This window comes from Heliangelus exortis, chromosome 1 (genome assembly GCF_036169615.1).
Source record: "Heliangelus exortis chromosome 1, bHelExo1.hap1, whole genome shotgun sequence".
In the NCBI taxonomy this organism is placed as follows: domain Eukaryota; kingdom Metazoa; phylum Chordata; class Aves; order Apodiformes; family Trochilidae; genus Heliangelus; species Heliangelus exortis.
Genome location: NC_092422.1, coordinates 87,923,632 through 87,942,096, shown reverse-complemented (window position 1 = coordinate 87,942,096; position 18,465 = coordinate 87,923,632). Strand labels below are relative to the sequence as shown.

General features: G+C 41.1%; 1 protein-coding gene across 2 annotated transcripts; it reads left to right on the top strand.

Annotated features, from left to right (window-relative positions):
* The first annotated feature begins 1,295 nt into the window (after positions 1-1,295).
* LOC139799916 (interferon-induced GTP-binding protein Mx-like) lies at positions 1,296-17,909 on the top strand. Of its 2 annotated transcripts, none has more exons than XM_071752468.1 (13): positions 1,296-1,583; positions 3,076-3,268; positions 4,719-4,850; positions 6,067-6,221; positions 7,857-7,995; positions 8,473-8,671; positions 9,367-9,445; positions 10,411-10,533; positions 11,145-11,286; positions 12,100-12,258; positions 13,153-13,229; positions 14,655-14,897; positions 17,448-17,909. In XM_071752468.1, exons 1-13 carry the CDS (start codon positions 1,374-1,376, stop codon positions 17,679-17,681), a joined length of 2,085 nt encoding a protein of 694 aa, XP_071608569.1. In that variant the 5' UTR covers positions 1,296-1,373; the 3' UTR covers positions 17,682-17,909. The 2 variants fall into 2 exon arrangements, with proteins under 2 accessions (XP_071608569.1, XP_071608559.1); XM_071752458.1 differs by having other exon boundaries at positions 3,073-3,268.
* Positions 17,910-18,465: the final 556 nt, after the last annotated feature.

Sequence of the window (18,465 nt, the reverse complement as noted above, 5' to 3'; positions counted from 1 at the left end):
AAGCAAAGCCTGCTTTTCAGAGAGGGTTTTAAGCCAGGGTGGGGAATGGGACTGGCATGCTGAGCTTCTAAAATAGGTGTAAGACTTGCCTCTGATAAATGTCTCTACTGCAAGAGAGCAAGTTGATCACTGCTGGTGGCCCACCCATGTAGAGCCTCCAATGTGCAGCCACATAGCCATGTACTCCTAACCTTAGGTGACTGAAGTTAAGCATTCAGACACTCATCCAACCATGCCTGTGCCATGCTGACTGAGCTTCCCGAAATACCTTTCAGCAAAATATTTCATTGGGGGAAAACTAAACAAAACAATTCTTGTTTACTCCTTGGCATCTTCAGCAGCTACCACGAGGGAGGTGAGAGGCTGACAGGGCTTCGGGGCATGCCAGGGAAACCACAGCAAACAGTAGCACATGGGTTGAGAGTAGCCCTAAAGAGAAGGACTTAGGGGTGCTGATGGATGAGAAGGTCAACACAAGCCAGCAGTGCACTCATGTGGCTCAAAAGGCCAACCATATCCTAGGATGCATCAAGAGGAGTGTGGCCAGAAGATCAAGAGAGTTGATTTTCCCCCTTTATTCAGGACTTGTGAGACACCCACCTCAAATATTGCATCCTGTTCTGGTGTCCCCACCATAAGAAGGACAAAGATCTGTTGGAATGAGTCCAGAGGAGGGCCACAAAGATGATCCAGGGGCTGGAGCACCTCTGCTAAGAGGAGAGTCTGAAGGAGCTGGGATTGTTCAGATGAAGAGAAAACTCCAGAAGGATCTTCTAGCTGCCTTCCAATACCTGAAGGGAATCTACAGGCAGGCTGGAAAGACTTTTCATAAGAGTGTCCAGTGACAGGACAAGGGGAAATGCTTTTAAACTGAAGGACAATAAGTTTAGACTGGATATTAGGAAGATGGTATTTAGTATGAGGATGGTGAGATGCTGGAACAGATTGCCCAGGGAATTTGTGGATGCCTCCTCCCTGGAAGTGTTCAAGGCCAGGTTGGATGAGGCCTTGAGCAACCTGGTCTTGATGAGAGGCATCCCAGCCCATGTCAGGGAGGTTGGAGTGGATAATCTCTAAGGTCCCTTCCAACCTATGCCATTCTATGATTCTATTTTTGAAAACACAAAGGATAAAGAGGTAGGGAGGAGAGTTTTGAGTCAGTACTATGGAGAGCAATTTTGAGTGATTTGAAAAGACTTGTGGCACTTGGTATTTTCTGAGGGTTTGAATTGGTAAATAAAAGTGGTGTTTCATTCTTCCCTGCTACAATGACTATTGCAAACTGTAGTCACTTGGTGCCCTGTGTTTGATTTCAGAAGCTGTACAAAAAGAGTGGTTGGACCAGACAGTAGTCACTGTTTAGTGAGGCACTTATGGACAGCCAACGTGTGAAGCCAAAAAGTCAACCTACCCCGAAGAAAAGTATTTTCACATCACCTTCCTATCAGTCTTTGGAAGCGTTTGCTGTATCTCTCCCAGACTTAGAAGATGGAGATCCTCTGGTGCTGGAGAACATGACTGGGAGAAAGCCTAACTATGAGCAGAAGGAATTGAAGGCACAGTATTCTACAAGACAGGACAAGGTAATGCAGATACCAGAAGAGGGCATAGGTCCTCTCTGTTCTTATACCTGTTTTTCACTTTGTGCCCCAGAATGAATTCCCTTGTTTCCTTGGGGTATCTGCACTTGTTAGGTCTAAGCAGAGGAGTATTTCTGGGGTCAGGGCCAAGCAGTCATTTGTGTAATTAAGAAAATAGGTACCTGCAATTAATCTTCAGGCATGAAAAAACATGCAGGTGTAAAAAATAGGATGGCAGCAGCCTAATAATCAATTTAATGTGCAACAGGTATCTGTTTCATTGGGAACAACTGGAAAATGTTGAACAGAAATCCTAAAATCTGAAATCTTTTTTATTTGAGTCTGTGCTATCTTCAACAAAACCACAAAGATTAATAATAACCTGTGTTGAATATTTTACACAGAAATCAGATTTTTTAAAAATCTATGTCACAATTAATGAAGTTCCTTGAGAATGGTTAGGATTTACTAGCCAGTAAACATCCTAGTGAAGATAGTAGGGAAGGGTTACCAATAATGTTTTAAAATACCTGCCTCCAGTAACGTGTGCTGTCTTTCTGATCTTACAAGAAAAATGTCCTCTGTTTGATTACAATTGATTGATAGAAATATTTCAGAGGTGGCTTTTTTGGAAAAAGGTAATGGTGGAAAACTTAAATTTTTCTTTTCAGAAAATCAGGTGTGAGTGTGTCTGGCCCATTAGGGTTCATAAAACATTGGTGTTCTCAAAACTGTACTTCTAAATGCAGCAGTGAGGCTGGAACATGAAGAGAGGAATGGGGAGATGAGACCAAGCTGGTCTTTGTACACTTTATATGGGCGTATTTTACAGGTGAACCAGTATTGTAAAAAGCTGGAAATTATTTGGTTTTCTTTTCATGAAGGGGGCATGCATTCATATCTGGCATGGGTTTCAAAACAAAACAAATTATATAATCAGAAATTTAAAATGAATCATTCATATTCATGCTTAAAATAAAGATGAGGTATGATGATCTAAAAGAATTTAGCCACAGGATGCTACATCAGAATGCTTTTGACATCTACACACAAACTAAATCTTCAAACCTCAAAACAAAGATTTAATAACCTATTTTGTTCTATCACTTATCTTATTACTGGGACTAGTCTTCATTTACATACACATGATGAGTGGAAGAAAATGTCAGTAAAAAAAAAATAAATTAACAAAGAATATGTAATAATGGGGTCTCTTTTTACCCTTTACTTTCTCAGGATAGCTTAGAAAGTTTGGCATTTTCACTAAGGATGGTCATTCAGCCAGATTCAAATTACTTTTTTGTATTTACAGACACCTGTTTATAACATGGAGGTGGAAAGATGCACAGTGATGTGAAGTAGAGTTTAATGCTAGTACATAAGGTTTACTAGAGAATGATGAGCTAGAGAAGATGCCTAGAAGTATTTGGTTTTTGGTTTTGAAACAACTTATTTAAAAAATATGGAGAATTAATTCTAAGTTTAACTCTAGCAGGCAGCAGAACATACCTTGGCCAAGCAATATGAAGAAAAGATTCGACCCTGGATGGATCTCATTGACAACCTAAGAGCTCTTGGAATAGAAAAAGACCTGAGTTTGCCTGCAATTGCAGTGATTGGAGATCAGAGCTCTGGAAAAAGCTCCATCCTAGAAGCCCTGTCTGGTGTTGCTCTTCCTAGGGGCAATGGTGAGAATTTACTTTCTCAGGTTTTCACCCAAATTTGACTTAGATGAGGTGGAAGGGTTTTTTGTTTGTTTGTTCTTTTTTTTTCGTTTTTCCTTTTTTCTTGTTCTGTGACTGAATAATTCCATGACTGAGACTATATCTAAGTTGAGAGACTCCAAGGGCCTTCTCAGCTCTGGTTTTAGTAGAAGAAATGGATGTGCAGGTTGGGCATTGGAGGGAAATGCCAACATGGCATATACTCTGGGTGCTCAAAAGACCAGGAATAAGAAAAGTTTAGTTGCACTTGCCTCAGATTGTGGCCAGACTGAAAGGCAGCATCAGTTGACTCAGTGCATTTTCCAGCAAAGAGTAGCACAGCAGAGTATCAGGTTCTCTTAGAAAACTAGATTTGAAAATGGGCTTTTGGGGCTGGCTTGTGGTTTTTAACAAGATTTTCTTACAGATAACTTTTGTGGCAAAAAAAAAATATGTGCAAAGATCTTTACCTAAAAACATGTGCCTTGGATGTTCTTTACATCAGAAGATTGTTGGAAGACTTTGCAGCTCAAGAAGATTCCTTTTCCAGCTGTGTGTATGTGTGTGTGTGTGTGCATACACACATGTATTAGTTGGGGGCTGCAGTATAGGATGGCCACTGAGGTGCTGGAGAGACTGTAGAGGAGAGCTATGCTGCTTAGGGGTCTGAAGAACAGGTCTTAGGAGGAGAGGCTGAGCGAGCTGGGGCTTCTCAGCCTGGAGAAGTGGAGGCTGAGAGGTCATTTTATCTCTCTCTCTACATCAACCAGAAAGGAGGTTGTAGTGATGTGTAGCAGCCACTTCTCCCTAGTGACTATCAATAGGACAAGATGGGGTAAAGCTGCACCAGGGGAGGTTCAGATTGGATACTAGGAAAAAATTTCTTCACTGATGGAGTGGTGAAGCATTGGAACAGGCTGCCCAGGCAGGGGGTGGAGTCACCATCCCTGGGGGTGTTAAAAAAATGGGTAGATGTGGCACTTCATGTTTAGTGGTTACAGTGGTATAGGACTGGTGGTCGGACTTTATGATCTTGAAGGTCTTTTCCAGCCTTGCTGATTCTATGATTGTAAGTTCAATATGAGTTGACAATACCATCTAGTCTTTCAGACTACACTTGATGAAAAGTGCACTTGAAAAGTACACTTGAAAAAGGTTTTCATAGAACGTAGGTGCAGCACTGAAATAGTTCATCCAGAGAGGTGTGAATCTCTGGATGACATTCAAGGTCTGCAAGACAAGACATGGCTGGACAGACCCATGTCTGTCCCAGTGACGCTGTCGGGATGGAGGACAAGATCCCTGTGGCAATGTCTCAGAACATTTTTGTCCCTGTGCAAAGTGTTAGGCAACCCTGCTTATGCTGTGCAGCACCTGGCTGTGTATCGTGCAGAGCCACTGCTGAGAGCTCCCTCTGTCTCAGGAACTTCTGCAGGTGTTGTTACTCGATGTCCCTTGGAACTCAAGCTGAAGAGAGCCACTCAGGTGTGGAAAGGGAAGATTTCTTACCGCAACATCAGCACAGAGCTCCAGAATGCCTCTGAGGTGGAGAGAGCAGTAAGAGAAGGTGAGCTGTAATGTATTGCCCTCTGATTTGGCTTGCTCAGTATCCTCTGAATCCTTTCTCCCCTTTTCTTAGGCTGAGCAGCAGCCCCTAGACTCACATAGTGATTGTAGCTGTGAGTAACAACAAGAGCTCAGAGCAGAAGAAAGTGGGAGAGCATGATACAGCTCTCTCAGGAGCTGCACTACTTACTGCTTCAGCAGTGAATGTGATCCATGATGTTCCATAAAACCTCAAGCTGTGTCCTCAGCTGGATGCTGTCTGCTCAGTTCGGGGATGCTTTCTGTCAAATTGTAAACAATCCTAAATGGTTCCTGTCATCCACTCAGAAGTTCAGAGAATGCTTGAGGATTATATGGCTGGAAATCTTAAGCTTCTGGAGAAAACTGCAAGAAGGCAGAGTGGAGGGCATATAGAGCTTCTGCCAGCTAGTGTGATCACAGCCTCAATATGACCTTCCCACACCACAGCTTTGCTTTTTATGGTATTTCAGGCCGTGTTTTTCTTACCCGATGGGCAGTAAGCACTCTAAACATTAAAACTGGACTGTTGCTATTTCTTTGATAAGCACAGCTCTGTATACTGTTATTTGTCCTAATGGGTTTTCATTAGATTTTCAATACATTATTTGGATATTTTCAATACATCCTTCCAGAAGTGGCAAGACAAGGGGTATGAATTGATTAACCTAATTACAGAACTGAAAATCTCTCATGAGAATGATGATGGGGTTTCCTTGCTTCTCTGAACTGTTACTGCCTGATAAGGTCTGGGACAAATTATTTGATCATTCCACCTCTCTATCAAAATGTGAAGAATATAGAATAACACCTATTTCTCTTTCAAGGCAGCCAAAGATTATTCAATACTTACAAAGTGTCCTGATGGTGAGGAAGCATTTCTACACCTGACCAGTATTTTATACGATCATTTTCATTGTGGTTTACTTATACGTATTTTGTCTGCATAAGTTCATAAGTATATGCTCTGTAAAATATTACAGCTCACATTCCAAAAGGACTCCACCTTATCCACATATTGCATCATTTCCCTAAATTTTTTCATAAGTTGATTAATGTGCATGGCTGGATCTGAAAAAAAGCCAAACCCAAAAGAACCTTAGATGGTAATAGGTACTTTTCAAAGTCGTTGCACTCATCTTCACTTTAATGCGTTGTTTGAAACTTTTATTCATTGCCTTGCTCTTTTTTCCTTGCAGCCCAGGATGCAGTGGCTGGCGCTAGAGGTGCCATTAGTGGAGAATTAATTTCCCTAGATATTTGGTCCCCAGATGCCCCAGATCTGACACTAATTGATCTTCCTGGAATTCCCAGAGTGGCCATGGGGAATCAGATAAAAGACATTGGGGAACAGGTAAAATTCAGTCTCATATGCCAAGCTGTGCACTGGGTCACTTCTGTAGCCTACCTCACATGCAAGCCTTTGCTGTAGGATGCTGGAGTTATTATGCTGGGCTTCTGAGCCAGCAATAGAGCTATGCTAACAAATAGGCCTATTTTTCAGGCAAAGAATTGCCACTAGGAAGAGTAAGGCCCAGGATCTCCTGTCTGCCCTGTTGAGTAAGAGATTGCTGCTCATGCTGGCTGTGAAGGAGCCACCTCAGGTGCCTTGACACAGCTTACCTTTGGCAGCATGGAATAACCCAGCTGTATGCACCCTGAACACTGCTGGCCCTGTGTCCCTTGGCTAGACCACAGTTTGGAAGATAGATACATCCCAAAATCAGTTCTCTCTTACCAGTTCTGTGGATGTGTTTGGCGAAGCTGAATAGATCTGATTTATAAGCTCTTCTGGAGGAAGGCAGGAAATTGGTCCTCTTAGAGGTTCATTGCTTTCTCAATCCTTACTACAGCACACATCAGAATCATTCCCACCTCATTTTTAACTCATCCCTTAAGAGATCCCAACAGACCTTTTTTGAAGTGAGCATTAAAGGAGAGGGCATCTCTGCTTTCCTCTGCCTGCTTCTAAAAGAAATGCTGGGGAATTAAAATAAAACTCTATTTGGACGAGGCCAGCTCTGAGGGTGATGCGCAGGAGCTGTGTGTATTGCTTTTCCTAAAAATTCCTTCTGATAGGTACTTGGAATAAGAGTAAACCAAACTAAACTAGATGTATCAACAAAAATGAGATAAGATTGGATTGTCAGGGATTTACTTTCTGGGAGAGGACTAATTTCATTTCACACATAGATAGTATTCTTTCTGTTGTATTCAGAAGAAAGCAAGAGGTGCGACATGATCCCCACACTTCCATTGTCCCCAGCTGCCTGTTATGCTTCAGAGATGGGGTCTATAGCATTGTGCCATGTTGGAAATTATATTGGGAAGGAAGTAGAGAGGCACCTTTGCTAAAACTTAGGAGAAAAAGAGTCAACTTACTTTAGTATAGGCACAACAGAGCTGTGTGAACCTTTCACAATGTAACACAAACTATGAGAAATTCTTTTAGTTTGACTTTGAAACACAGAAACAATGCCAAGTGGATGTCATGTGCAAATTGTTGGGTTTTTTCACAAATACTCTGAAACTCACTGAAATATAAGCCAAAGACATTTGCTCTGCAATCAGAGATACAAATCTGTGGATTTATCAGCATAATCAAGCTTGCTTTTTTTTCTGTAAATCTGTACATAGACGTCAGAATTTGTTTTTTCTTTTATGTTATCATTTACAAAATAATACCTTTAATATTTCTGTAATGAAAAATTACATGCATGAGAGGTTAAACTTTACATAGCTTTCAGAACAGGTCTAACAACAGTTTGGGGTCATTTATGATAGACATTTGGATTAATCTTGACATAAGAAAAGACGAGGCAGTCTTTTGCTGATTTGTTTCCATGCCATCCTTTAGAATGTAATACTGTCCTCAATATATGTGACATTTAATGATATCAGACAGTGGCTCGTATTGCTAAAAGTGGTTTTGTCCTACGTGCAAGCCTCTGATTTCACTGAACTTCACTACTGCTGTATTGCATTGCAGATCAAAATGCTACTTAAAAAAATTATTGGCTCCAAAGAGACACTCAATTTGGTAGTGGTGCCATGTAATGTGGATATTGCAACAACAGAAGCATTGAAGATGGCTCAAGAGGTGGACCCCAATGGAGAAAGGACACTAGGTAAGGCAATCTTTAAGCTACAGGTTGAAGAGAAGTGCAAATCTCTTTTTTCCACGTAGGCCTGATGATCTATATTCTACACCAGATCTTGGAAAAAAAATAAAACATCCTAAATAAATTATTTACAAAGCTTGAGATCATCTAGTAGCTCTAAGAATCTCCAATTTCCGAGTCTTGCTGGCATTCATGCTATGAATAGTAGTAAATTGAAGAACTCATGGTTAGTGGTGGGAAAGCTTTGCTGTTGCATGTTAAAAAGGGGTTTACAAGACAAAAGACATGGTGAGAGGCCAACTGTAGAGCAAGTTTTACAATGCAAAGCTCAGGACCTAAGAGGCTTTTAGGAGAAAACAAAATGAAGTTGCTTTATAAAACATGGTACACAGCGTTCCCGCTCTGGTGGTGGGGTGTCCTACAGCACCTCTCCCACCTTTAACTTCAATGCTCAACTAATTTTCTCTTTGGGTAACTTCACAGGGGTCCTCACAAAGCCCGACCTGGTGGACAGAGGAGCAGAAGAGTCTATCATTAACATAATACAGAACCGGGTCATCCCCCTTAAAAAAGGTTACATGATTGTGAAGTGTCGTGGGCAGCAGGATGTCTTCAACAAACTGGCCTTGGCCATTGCAATAGAGCAGGAGAGAATATTCTTTGAAACCCACAAACACTTCAGGTACTTCTCATGGAAAGAAGCTACTTGAAAACAAAATAAAGTCACCGTATTAATTATAGTTGCAATTTTTTATTGCCGAAGTGGTGTTGCAGTTCAGTAAGCCAGAAGAATTTTACATGTCAAACAAACTTTTCAAATATGTTTTGGATGCAGGTTTAATATATAACTCTCCTTAACCCTAGGAGAAGTGCAATAAACTTCAGATTAGTCCCAAAGAATTCAAGTTAGGCATCCAAGCACTTTAATGAAAACACTGACATATTTCTATTCACTGGAAAACACAGGGAAACTCAGCATGAGAAAGGATGCTGCCTGTGCTGAAGGCACATCTCTCCCCAGAAGATGACTCGTCAGTAATCAATCATAAAATGGAGAATGGCAGATGAGTTTTGAATCAATGTATTTCACACGTACAGAAATAACACAGCAGCACATTAATCTGCTCTTAGAAATTGCTGTTTTCAGATTCTTCTCTGTTTGCTTTTGCTTAGCCAGTAGCAGGAGCTGCCAATCAATTCTTGCATGGTAGCCATGGTGCCCAGAGTTCTGGGCTGCTGCTGCATCTGTACTGGCACCCTTCAGAGAGCCCTTCCTTTGTGTAGTAGAACTAGTGAAAACAGAGCAGAGCTTAAGTGCTGCCTACTTGCCCTGCACATATGGTCTGTCCAAAATCATCTTCTCCTCTTCTTTTGCAGAATTTTTATGGAAGAAAGAAAGGCTACTGTCCCTTATCTGGCAGAGAAGATCACAAATGAACTTCTGAGATACATTACTGTAAGTAACAAAGGGGCCATACTAAGATGTTTGGATCAGTTAGTCTCTAAAAAGAAGTTCAGCCCTTCAGCCTTGGATTGCAATTGATTGCAACTGGACTGCATCTTTATATGCATAGATAGTACCTAATTGTCCTTCAGTCCTGCAATGAATTAAGAGGTAAAGAAACCCATACTCTGTCCTCAGATTTGCCTTTAAGCTGAGGATTGACAATAGGTGAATAATTTCACCTACTTGGGACTCATAACTCCTACCTTTTCAGTGGAAACCAAGATATTAATTTTCGTTTGTGAAGAGTGCTGACCAGCTGTGTCACAAGTTACTGCAATTAGCTTACTAAAACATAATATATCCTATTTGTCTGAGAAACTCTTCAAAATCTGAAGATCTAGTTGCTTTATTACATAATGGGTTAATATACTAAATATGGGGTTTTAAATATATATATATGTAATATATCTTCTTTCATTAAGGGAAAATACAAAAATACAGGGAACCTCTAAATTCATTCCTAAAGGACAAAAAGAAAATTAATGTATTTAACATTACATAAAAACAAGCAACTAAACAGCCACGTTCAGCCAGGTACCTGTCAGGAAGATAGGGGTCAGTACATTCTCTGCATCAGCACTTCCCAAGCACAGCCTGTAAGGCAATAGTCTTTGGCTCACTGTAAGTGAAATGTTGCCCTAGACTGCAGCTTCTCTGCCTGCCTTGCAGTGAGGTCCAGCTTGATTTCTCATACAAAAAGATTCTAGCCCACTGCCTTCTCTCAGTGAAGGCTGTATTTCCACTTCCATGCATTCCCAGTATCATATGTGGGGCGCAAGGACAGCAGGCACTTAAATGCCTAAGAGCAGCAAAGATGGTGTGCAGGTGTAGGCCGTTCTTAGAAGGATTTTGTTTTCCTTCCAAAAACAGGCATCTTCAACCTACCTAAAGGTTCTTTTCTGTCTCCCTCACAGAAAATTTTGCCAGCATTAGAGAGCCAACTACGTGAGGCACTCCAAAAAACACTACAGGATCTACAGAAGTACCGGAGAAGCACACCCAGAACAGAATCTGAACAGCTGATTTTCCTTGCAGATGTAAGTATTGATTTTGGCTTTGTCACAGATCAGAGCAAGGAGAAAAAGACACTACCTAAAGTTAGCAAACCATCAGCCTGGACCATCAGTAAGCTTGAAGTATTTGTCACTGAAGTGCTTTGAGAGTAACATAGACAAACTTCTGTCAGGAATATATCATACCTATGAATATAATGGACCACAAGAGCTTGTGAACCCTTCTAGCAATTCTTTCCTGTCTTTATGTGACTAGAGAACTGAACTACTCAGTCAATTGGTCAAAATCAAGCACCTCAGAGGGAAAACTGCAGGCCAGCAGAGGTGCTAATGAAAGTTCATCAGCCTTCAAAGACTTCATACAACTGTGGTCAACTATCATTTAACTGAATGAATCCAAAAGAAAAGAGTATAAAATAAAACAAGTATCAAGTTTATTTTCCTCTAACTGTGCTGTTAAAAAAAACAAAACAAAACAAACAAAAATAATGACAGCATGAGCTAAGATGTAAGGGATGTTTTCAATAAACCATGTCTCTAACATCAAATGACTGCAGCTTTACTTAACATATGCAAGTTAGTCTGAAGAAATGAAACTCCACTGCATTGCCTGCTTCTTCTTCAATTCATTACAGATGATCAAACTGTTTAATCAAGACATCACTCAGACAATGCGTGGAGAGGAACAGTTGGTTGGAAATGAAATCAGACTGTTTGCAAAAATCCGCAGAGAATTTCGAGCATGGGGAGATATCCTCCTACACTGTGATGCAAAGGGTAAGCGCAGAAAACCATCACTTGTAGCTGACCTCAGATTCCATTCCCTTACTTTTAAACCAAGACACAGCATCATCAATTGGCTGTTTTTGAAGAAAATGAAAAACGAGAAACTAGGAGCATTCATCTGTTGTAGTGTCAGACAGGTTACTCTGGTCCTTGGGGAGTAAAGACCCATCTGGCATTAAATGCTGTGATTGCAGAGACACCAGTGGATGTCTGTCTTCTCCCTGCAAAGTGATAAAATCAAGACTATGACAAAGAATTGCTTGATGATTCCCTGATACCTTAAATAAAAATAGCTGGTCAGCAGTAGATTCCTTGGAATAACCCTGTTTAGTGAGCCTGGGGTTTTGTTTTGTTCTGGGATTTTTAAAATTCAGAAGTGACTGCTAATGGCCACTTCTGTGAGGGTAGTAATTCCAAAAAGAAACAATATTTCTGAGCCCCACCATAATATCTGAATTGCTTTCTGGCTTGATCCAGTGCGAGAGATGGCTCATTCACAAGCAATAATGTGTGTTAGCTTAATTGTGTAGAAATGGTTTTGCTCAAAAAATAATCTTGGTAGTTGTTCTTCTCAAGAAGAGCATTTAAAAAAGAAATAGACTTGCTTCTTAAATTTGAAAGAATTTAAATTTAAATATATTTAAATAAATAAATAAATACATTTTTAAAATATAATATTTAATAATATAATAATAATATTATAATATATAATAATATAATAATATAATAATATAATATTAAATATAATATTTAAATATAAATTGAGTCATGTAGGAGTAAAGCAATGTTATTTTAATATTACAGTTATGAAAATTGTACCTGGTAAACTGGGGAAATACGAAGACCAGTGTCGTGGACGGGAGTTCCCAGGCTTCACCAATCACAGGCTATTTGAGGACATTATAAGAGAGCAAATGACAGAACTGGAGGAGCCAGCCATTGAGATAATGAACCATGTGTTTGGTATGTCTCACAGGTCACATGAGGCTGTCATGTGGGAGAAACTCATGTGCCTGACATTTTTTTTTTCTAGGATAAGCCAACATTCTCAACTGCTGGAGCAAGAGGTCCAGCCTGCATACTGCAGGGGGAACCTGAGTCAACCTGAGGACTTGCTTCTTCTCTAGAGCCTCCAGTCTTGACATATGGTGTCCAGCACATAAAAATACCTCTCCCAGTGTCTGGTGGAAGGCTGTTAGAAAGTAACTAGTAAATAAGGAAGTAAGGGAACGTTAGGGTACAAGTACTTGGTGGCAGCCAAGTCACTTGGTACTCCAGGAAGTGACTTTCACAAACCAATGTTCTTTGACATTTCTTTATGTGATCTTGCATGTATACAGTGACTTCTAGGGCTGGGGGAATGGGTACATAGTTCATCCAGTAAAAAGCACCCGAGAAAAAAGTATGTCTTGATCCCATCTCTCCTATGCTTGTCTTAAACAGCTGTTACAGCAGCTGTGCCAGGCTTGGTGCTCTGTACTATATGCACCAGGACCTCTTCCTGGGGGGTGAGATGCAGATGTGCTTACATGGCCAAGTGATGGCACATCTGGTCAGATGGTCTGGTCAGACAGCTGTAAGCACAGATATTACTTTAGCAAAGAAATCTCAAAAATATTTGCTCTCTCAGGTGTTACTGAGTTACAGAGTTCTTGAATGACGCACAGTCTTGGACCTAGAAATCTCAATTCCTACTTGTTTATATTGGTCATAGAGGCACAGTGCATCAGTGTAGCTGCTCAGCTATCTCTGGATGAATACATAAAATTTGTAGTTTTCCCAACTCTCATATTAACAACAGCTTAAAAACCTCACTTGCTTATCTGACTTTATTTTGTCTGTCTGTTCTTCCCTTAGGACTGGTTGAAGAGAACTTACTGGCACTCACTAAAAGGCATTTTGCTAATTATCACAATATATACAGAGCTATTAAGGTAAGGCACTGAGATAAGACAAGAGCAAGACATAATGTAATTTGTAGATACAGCCATGCTTACAGTACCTATCCCACTGCACTACCCTTTTGCAAAAATGGTATTTCTTGCAGGCTTATATTTTTTATAAAATGAGGAAGAGCTTGAAAATTACATCATGTTTATAATGACACTAATGAAAGAACATTTTGCCTTTCACTACAACTTTGGCAAGATCTGAAACATATTCCTCATTCATTCTGGTCACATTCTTGATGCATACAACACAATGCAAAGAAAACCTAGTATGGCTGCCTTTAAGTGCTTATAATTAATTTCAAAATGAAATTCTGCAATGATTTGTAGTCTGGCAGGTGGCCTCAGTGCTGAACAGGGCTTTTTCTGTCCCTGAAAGGCAAGCCAGTGTGTTAGGCAGTGTTTTCATCTTTGATAAAAGGGAGAAGCAGCAGACAAGCAAAAATTAATTCAGCTCTAAGTTAGATGACTTCACAGTTTGGGGGACTGTATTGTTTGGGATGAAGTTAAATCACATGGATGCTGTAGAAGGCCTTTTCTCAGAAAGAGTTCTGAGGAAGAGATGAGAAGCAATGCTGGACAGCCAGGAAGCAGAGTCCACTAACAGGGTGCTTGTTTAAGAAGGAAATTGAAAGGCAAATGTGAGTGAAGTAGATGGTTTGCTAGTTGACATGCATAGCCAAACCCTATTGAGATTTTCAGGGCAATTAGACAAGCAAATAAGCTATTTCCAACACACAGAGAGGTGATGATTAAGGAGGGTCTTTAGGCATAATACAATGAGAAGGATGAAGAGTGAGGAAGTTCTGGTAGGCATTGAAGATGAGAAAAAAGGCATGTTTCTTCCTTAGGGATGCACTTTAAAAGAATTCGAGGGTGACTGAGGGAACTTTGCTGCCCCCACAGACTTCTAAGTAGAAGTATCAAAAAGGCCAGAAAACATCAGTGGGATGACAGACAGGGTTGGTTTGCTGACAAGACATAAGATGACGCTGCAGTTTTTCAGAAGGGCAAGGGGGGCAATGGAGTTTACATCTGTGGCTGCTACCACTGCCTACTCCAAAAGGGAGACATCAACAAAATGCATGCAAAAACAGAGGACAGGCTGAACTCATGGCTTTCCTTTGGTGCTAGTTCCCATCAACCTTGTATTGTCTTTTGAGGTCCAAGCACGAGGTTTTGACCGATTCCTCTTGTGTTTAAGGAGACAAAACTCCCATGTTTTCCTGCTCTTTTGTAACAGAGGAACTGGAACCTAAAGCATTATATTGTATTCCCAAGAGCCAGTCTGGGATTAGACAGTGCTGAATGTTGTGCCCACCTTGCCATTTCCTGGGGACACTGCTAAGCACTGGAGCCTTCGCAAAGGAAGTAAATGTTTGAGAACTTGTTCTTTCTTGTCTCTTCTAGGCCAGAATTGAAGCCATTAAAGAGAAACAAGAAGTGGAGGCTGAAAGACTTATCCGGACCCAGTTTAAAATTGAGAAAATTGTATACTGCCAGGATGACCTTTACATTTCCAATTTAAACAGCAGTAAGGCAGAAAATGCTACCAAAGGTGCCACTGGGAAAGAGGTGAAGCTTGAGCCTGTTTTGAACCAAGTGCCAGACTTTGTCCAGGAAATGGTGTCTCGCACAAAGGCCTATTTCAATGTGAGTTTACAGGCTGCAATACAGTAGCATATACCCCTCATCCAGATACCAATATGAGTCAATATTGGTACCAATATGAGTCTTTCATGCACTACTACTACCATGCAGGGAATATGTAGCCAGAAGATGTAAGTGTTTCATCCAGGTACACATGCAGAGCTCCCGCCCAGTGGCAAAAATGCAGGGGTAAAGCTGGTCTGATGGTGTCACCACAGTCACTAGAGAGAAGTAGTTGCACACCACAGGATATGGTGATTAGAAAAGGCTGCAGGCTGTCACAGTGATAGCTTGCTCATAAAACACTTTTTAGCTACTTCCCAGTTTGACAGGGCTCCCTGCTAGGCTGCCCCTTGCTCAGGAAATACAGCATCAGAAAGTGAGTCCTCACACTCCTGCAGCCTTTCATGGAGAAGGGAGGTGACTCCCTGCTGCCTGCACAGCCCTGCACCACTCAGGTGCTCACCTCCTGGCTTTCCTATGGGGACAAGTGTCAGGGGGAAGAAAGAACAATCATTTACCAGCATGGGGGACAGGGTAGGATGGGGAAGAACTCTTGGCTCTATAATTAGAAGTTACTGATCCTTGATGGGTGGCAAGCCCTCCTCCCCACCAAAGGAAGCAACAGTGTTAGGATTGCTTTCCCCATGGCAAGTTCACATCATGGTTTTCAAATAGTACTAATTTCCACAAGTTTAGCAACATTATGTACAGCACTTCAGCATTTGGGAAAGCATCTGAGAGCTCAGTTCAGCTTCAAGCCTCTCTGCATATTCCCAGTGCCAGCAGAAAGTGGTGCCAGTGGCTTGCAATCAGACCCCTGATGGAGCAGGAGAGTTAACAAAAAGTTAAAATGGATGGAGCTTTCTGTGGAGATCAGAATGGAGATCTATATGCTGTATTGCAGATAGCTCCATGGAGGTTAAGTCTCCAAAGACAAATGGAATGTTATAACAAAGGGCCATGTTAAAGAAAGAGAGCAAAGCAAACACCCAGCATCAGGATTTGCTTTTTATCTTTGTTTTGTAAAACTCCCTCAGAAAGCAACATGCTCAATATTCAATATGCATGAAGGTAGATAGCTCGCCTTGAATGTGAAGATTTTGACAAATTCCTGCAATTAAATGTTCAGGCTGCTAAGGCTGATGGAGAGAAAACCATCAGCTTTCAGATAACAAGAGGCAAAGGCTGAACTGCATAAGCTCTTCACTCCTGCCTTGCTATACACCCTCTGCTATAACACAAATGTCTTAGATGCTAGCTACAGGTTTTCATAAATGCCCCCAGTGCCATTTTCAATAACAACAAGAGCCAGGGCATCCCATCTCCATGGGACTTATGCACAGCCAAATACACTTTGATGTGTAACTTGTGGTAGGTCTGTTAAGACTGGGGGTAGAGTTTGGCTCCAGAAAAAACATTTATTTAAATCATCTAGGCCACCTAGGTCACCATGTTAAGTAGCTTGTAGAGAACACAGAGGCCCGGTAAGCACTTTAGCTGAATCAGCCAAATTGCTTGCTATTAACTAGATCTCTGCAAAGTAGAAAAATACCTGAACATCTATTCTTAGACATTTTTCAGCTTCAGCTCTCAGTCCCATCTTTGTACTCAAAAGATTTGCAGACACTGAGTTCCAGGGGTATCTAAAGCCAGAAACATTTTGACTGCTCTGACAGCCAACTGCCTGAACTCCACAGGACCTACAAGTCAGATGTGCCTCTACCTGGTCTTCCCACTGCCATTTCCAAGTGCCACAGGTGCCACAAAAGGAAAACTGCACCTCTTCATTGCAGCCAGTCACTCAGGCTCACCTGGCACCGGGAGGGCTAGAGGCATCTCCCTCCCTGCACTGGAGAGGTTTTGAACCTCTCATCACCCAACAGCACCAGCTAATCCTCCAAGACCTGCAGCTGTCTCTTGGGAAAAAGTCCCACATGCTCTTCTAGGTCAATCTGTTTCAACTTGGATTAAAAACTTGACAAATTGTCAAGTTAAGCAGAAAATTATCTCACTGAGATATCAATAAGTCTAACGTAAGCACAGTCTCATCTCTCTGTTGCTGAAGACATTTTCACTTGCAGCTAAAGCTTGCTCTAAAGCTGTCTTAAACTTAAAAGGACAACCAGGTCAGAAGTACCAACCACATACAAGAATCTGCCACCTTTGGGAAAAATCACTGTTTGATTTCCTGTACCAGAACAGATCGATAGTGTTCAGAGAAGACAGGTTTGACATAAGCAATTGTTCACAAGCACTATTTTTGAGGTATATTTTGCCCCACATAACTTCCCTCCATAGCCAAGCAGGGAACAGCCTGCCTTTAGTTGGTGAGGGAAAAAAAAAATAAAAAAAATCAACAGTAGCCATTGCTGTAACTCTTAATTTTTGGATCTTTAGGCACAAAAAGAGACTAAGGACAAACATGTTTTAGTTCCTAGAAGCACTCACTTCTCGGACATGCTGTCACTTCTTATCAGATTACCTACAGCCCCTTCTTTTTAGTTTTCTTTTTGGGAAACTTCTCTTATGCTTTTCCCCTCTGTCTTGCAGGGAGCAACTAAACGCCTCTCCAATCAGATACCTTTGATCATCCTTTCTTCAGCCCTTCATGACTTCGGGGATGCCTTACAAAGCACAACACTGCATCTTTTGCAAGAAAAAGACAAGTTAAGCCTATTCCTTCAGGAAGAGAGTGAAGCTGCTAAGCATAGGGAATACCTCAGCCAACGAGCTGATCGTCTCACCAAAGCCTGCCAATACCTGAAAGCCTTCACCTCACTGTAGCTTTCTTAATTTTTCAGAAGTAGAGTAAAATTCCCTAAAATTGTAGCATCAGCAAGACCTTTAATACTAATTTCTAGTGTTCAGTTCTCTGTAATCATTTGTATACAAATACCTGCCCTTGTGTCAAGTGCTCCACTGGGCAAGTTGCAATTAAATAAACATTATGCCATCTGTAAACACATAAAATATGAAGACTATACAATTAGTGAAATAAATACTTAAAAGCAAGAGCTCCAAGGGCTGTTTTGTGGGTTTGGTTGTTGTTTATTTTTTTACTGATAGGGTCTTTCAGCTGTATAACCCACAAACTGTAGAAATAAAATCATAACTAAGATTCACGGATGAAGCTTACTGCAAAACTCTAGCAATCCCCCAGTTCCTTTTGTGCTTTTGCCTTCTATGTTATCTTTCCTGTCATTCTTAAATCCCACCCCAGTAGGCAGAGAGGGTGTACACAGGGGGCAAGAAACAGTTCCAGCCTAGAAGGAAAAGAAACTTAACTTCAACTGATCCACAGGATGCTGTTCATTCCACTTCTACTTTTTGAGTTCTTTGATAAAGAAGGCTCTTTCTTTTGGATGCCTGGAGCATTGCCTGAAATTTTGGAGTTGATGGGCCATTCACTAGATGGCAGGATTGGGATGTCCAAAAAGGATTAAATCACACAGGATGTTAAACATTTGGTGTCTCAGCATGTGGCTTGCTGCCTTTCTCCCTCTCAGGGAAGCTGATGTAAAATATAACAGCGCTCACAGTACTATTGAGGACTCTGTCTCTCACACCT

Excerpts from the sequence above, each read along its gene's own strand:
- LOC139799916 (XM_071752458.1), top strand. The coding sequence starts at position 1,374 with ATGGACAGCCAACGTGTGAAGCCAAAAAGTCAACCTACCCCGAAGAAA. Across the intron at positions 9,446-10,410 it reads AACTTCTGAGATACATTACT|AAAATTTTGCCAGCATTAGA; the intron begins GTAAGTAACAAA and ends TCTCCCTCACAG. Across the intron at positions 11,287-12,099 it reads CCTACACTGTGATGCAAAGG|TTATGAAAATTGTACCTGGT; the intron begins GTAAGCGCAGAA and ends TTAATATTACAG.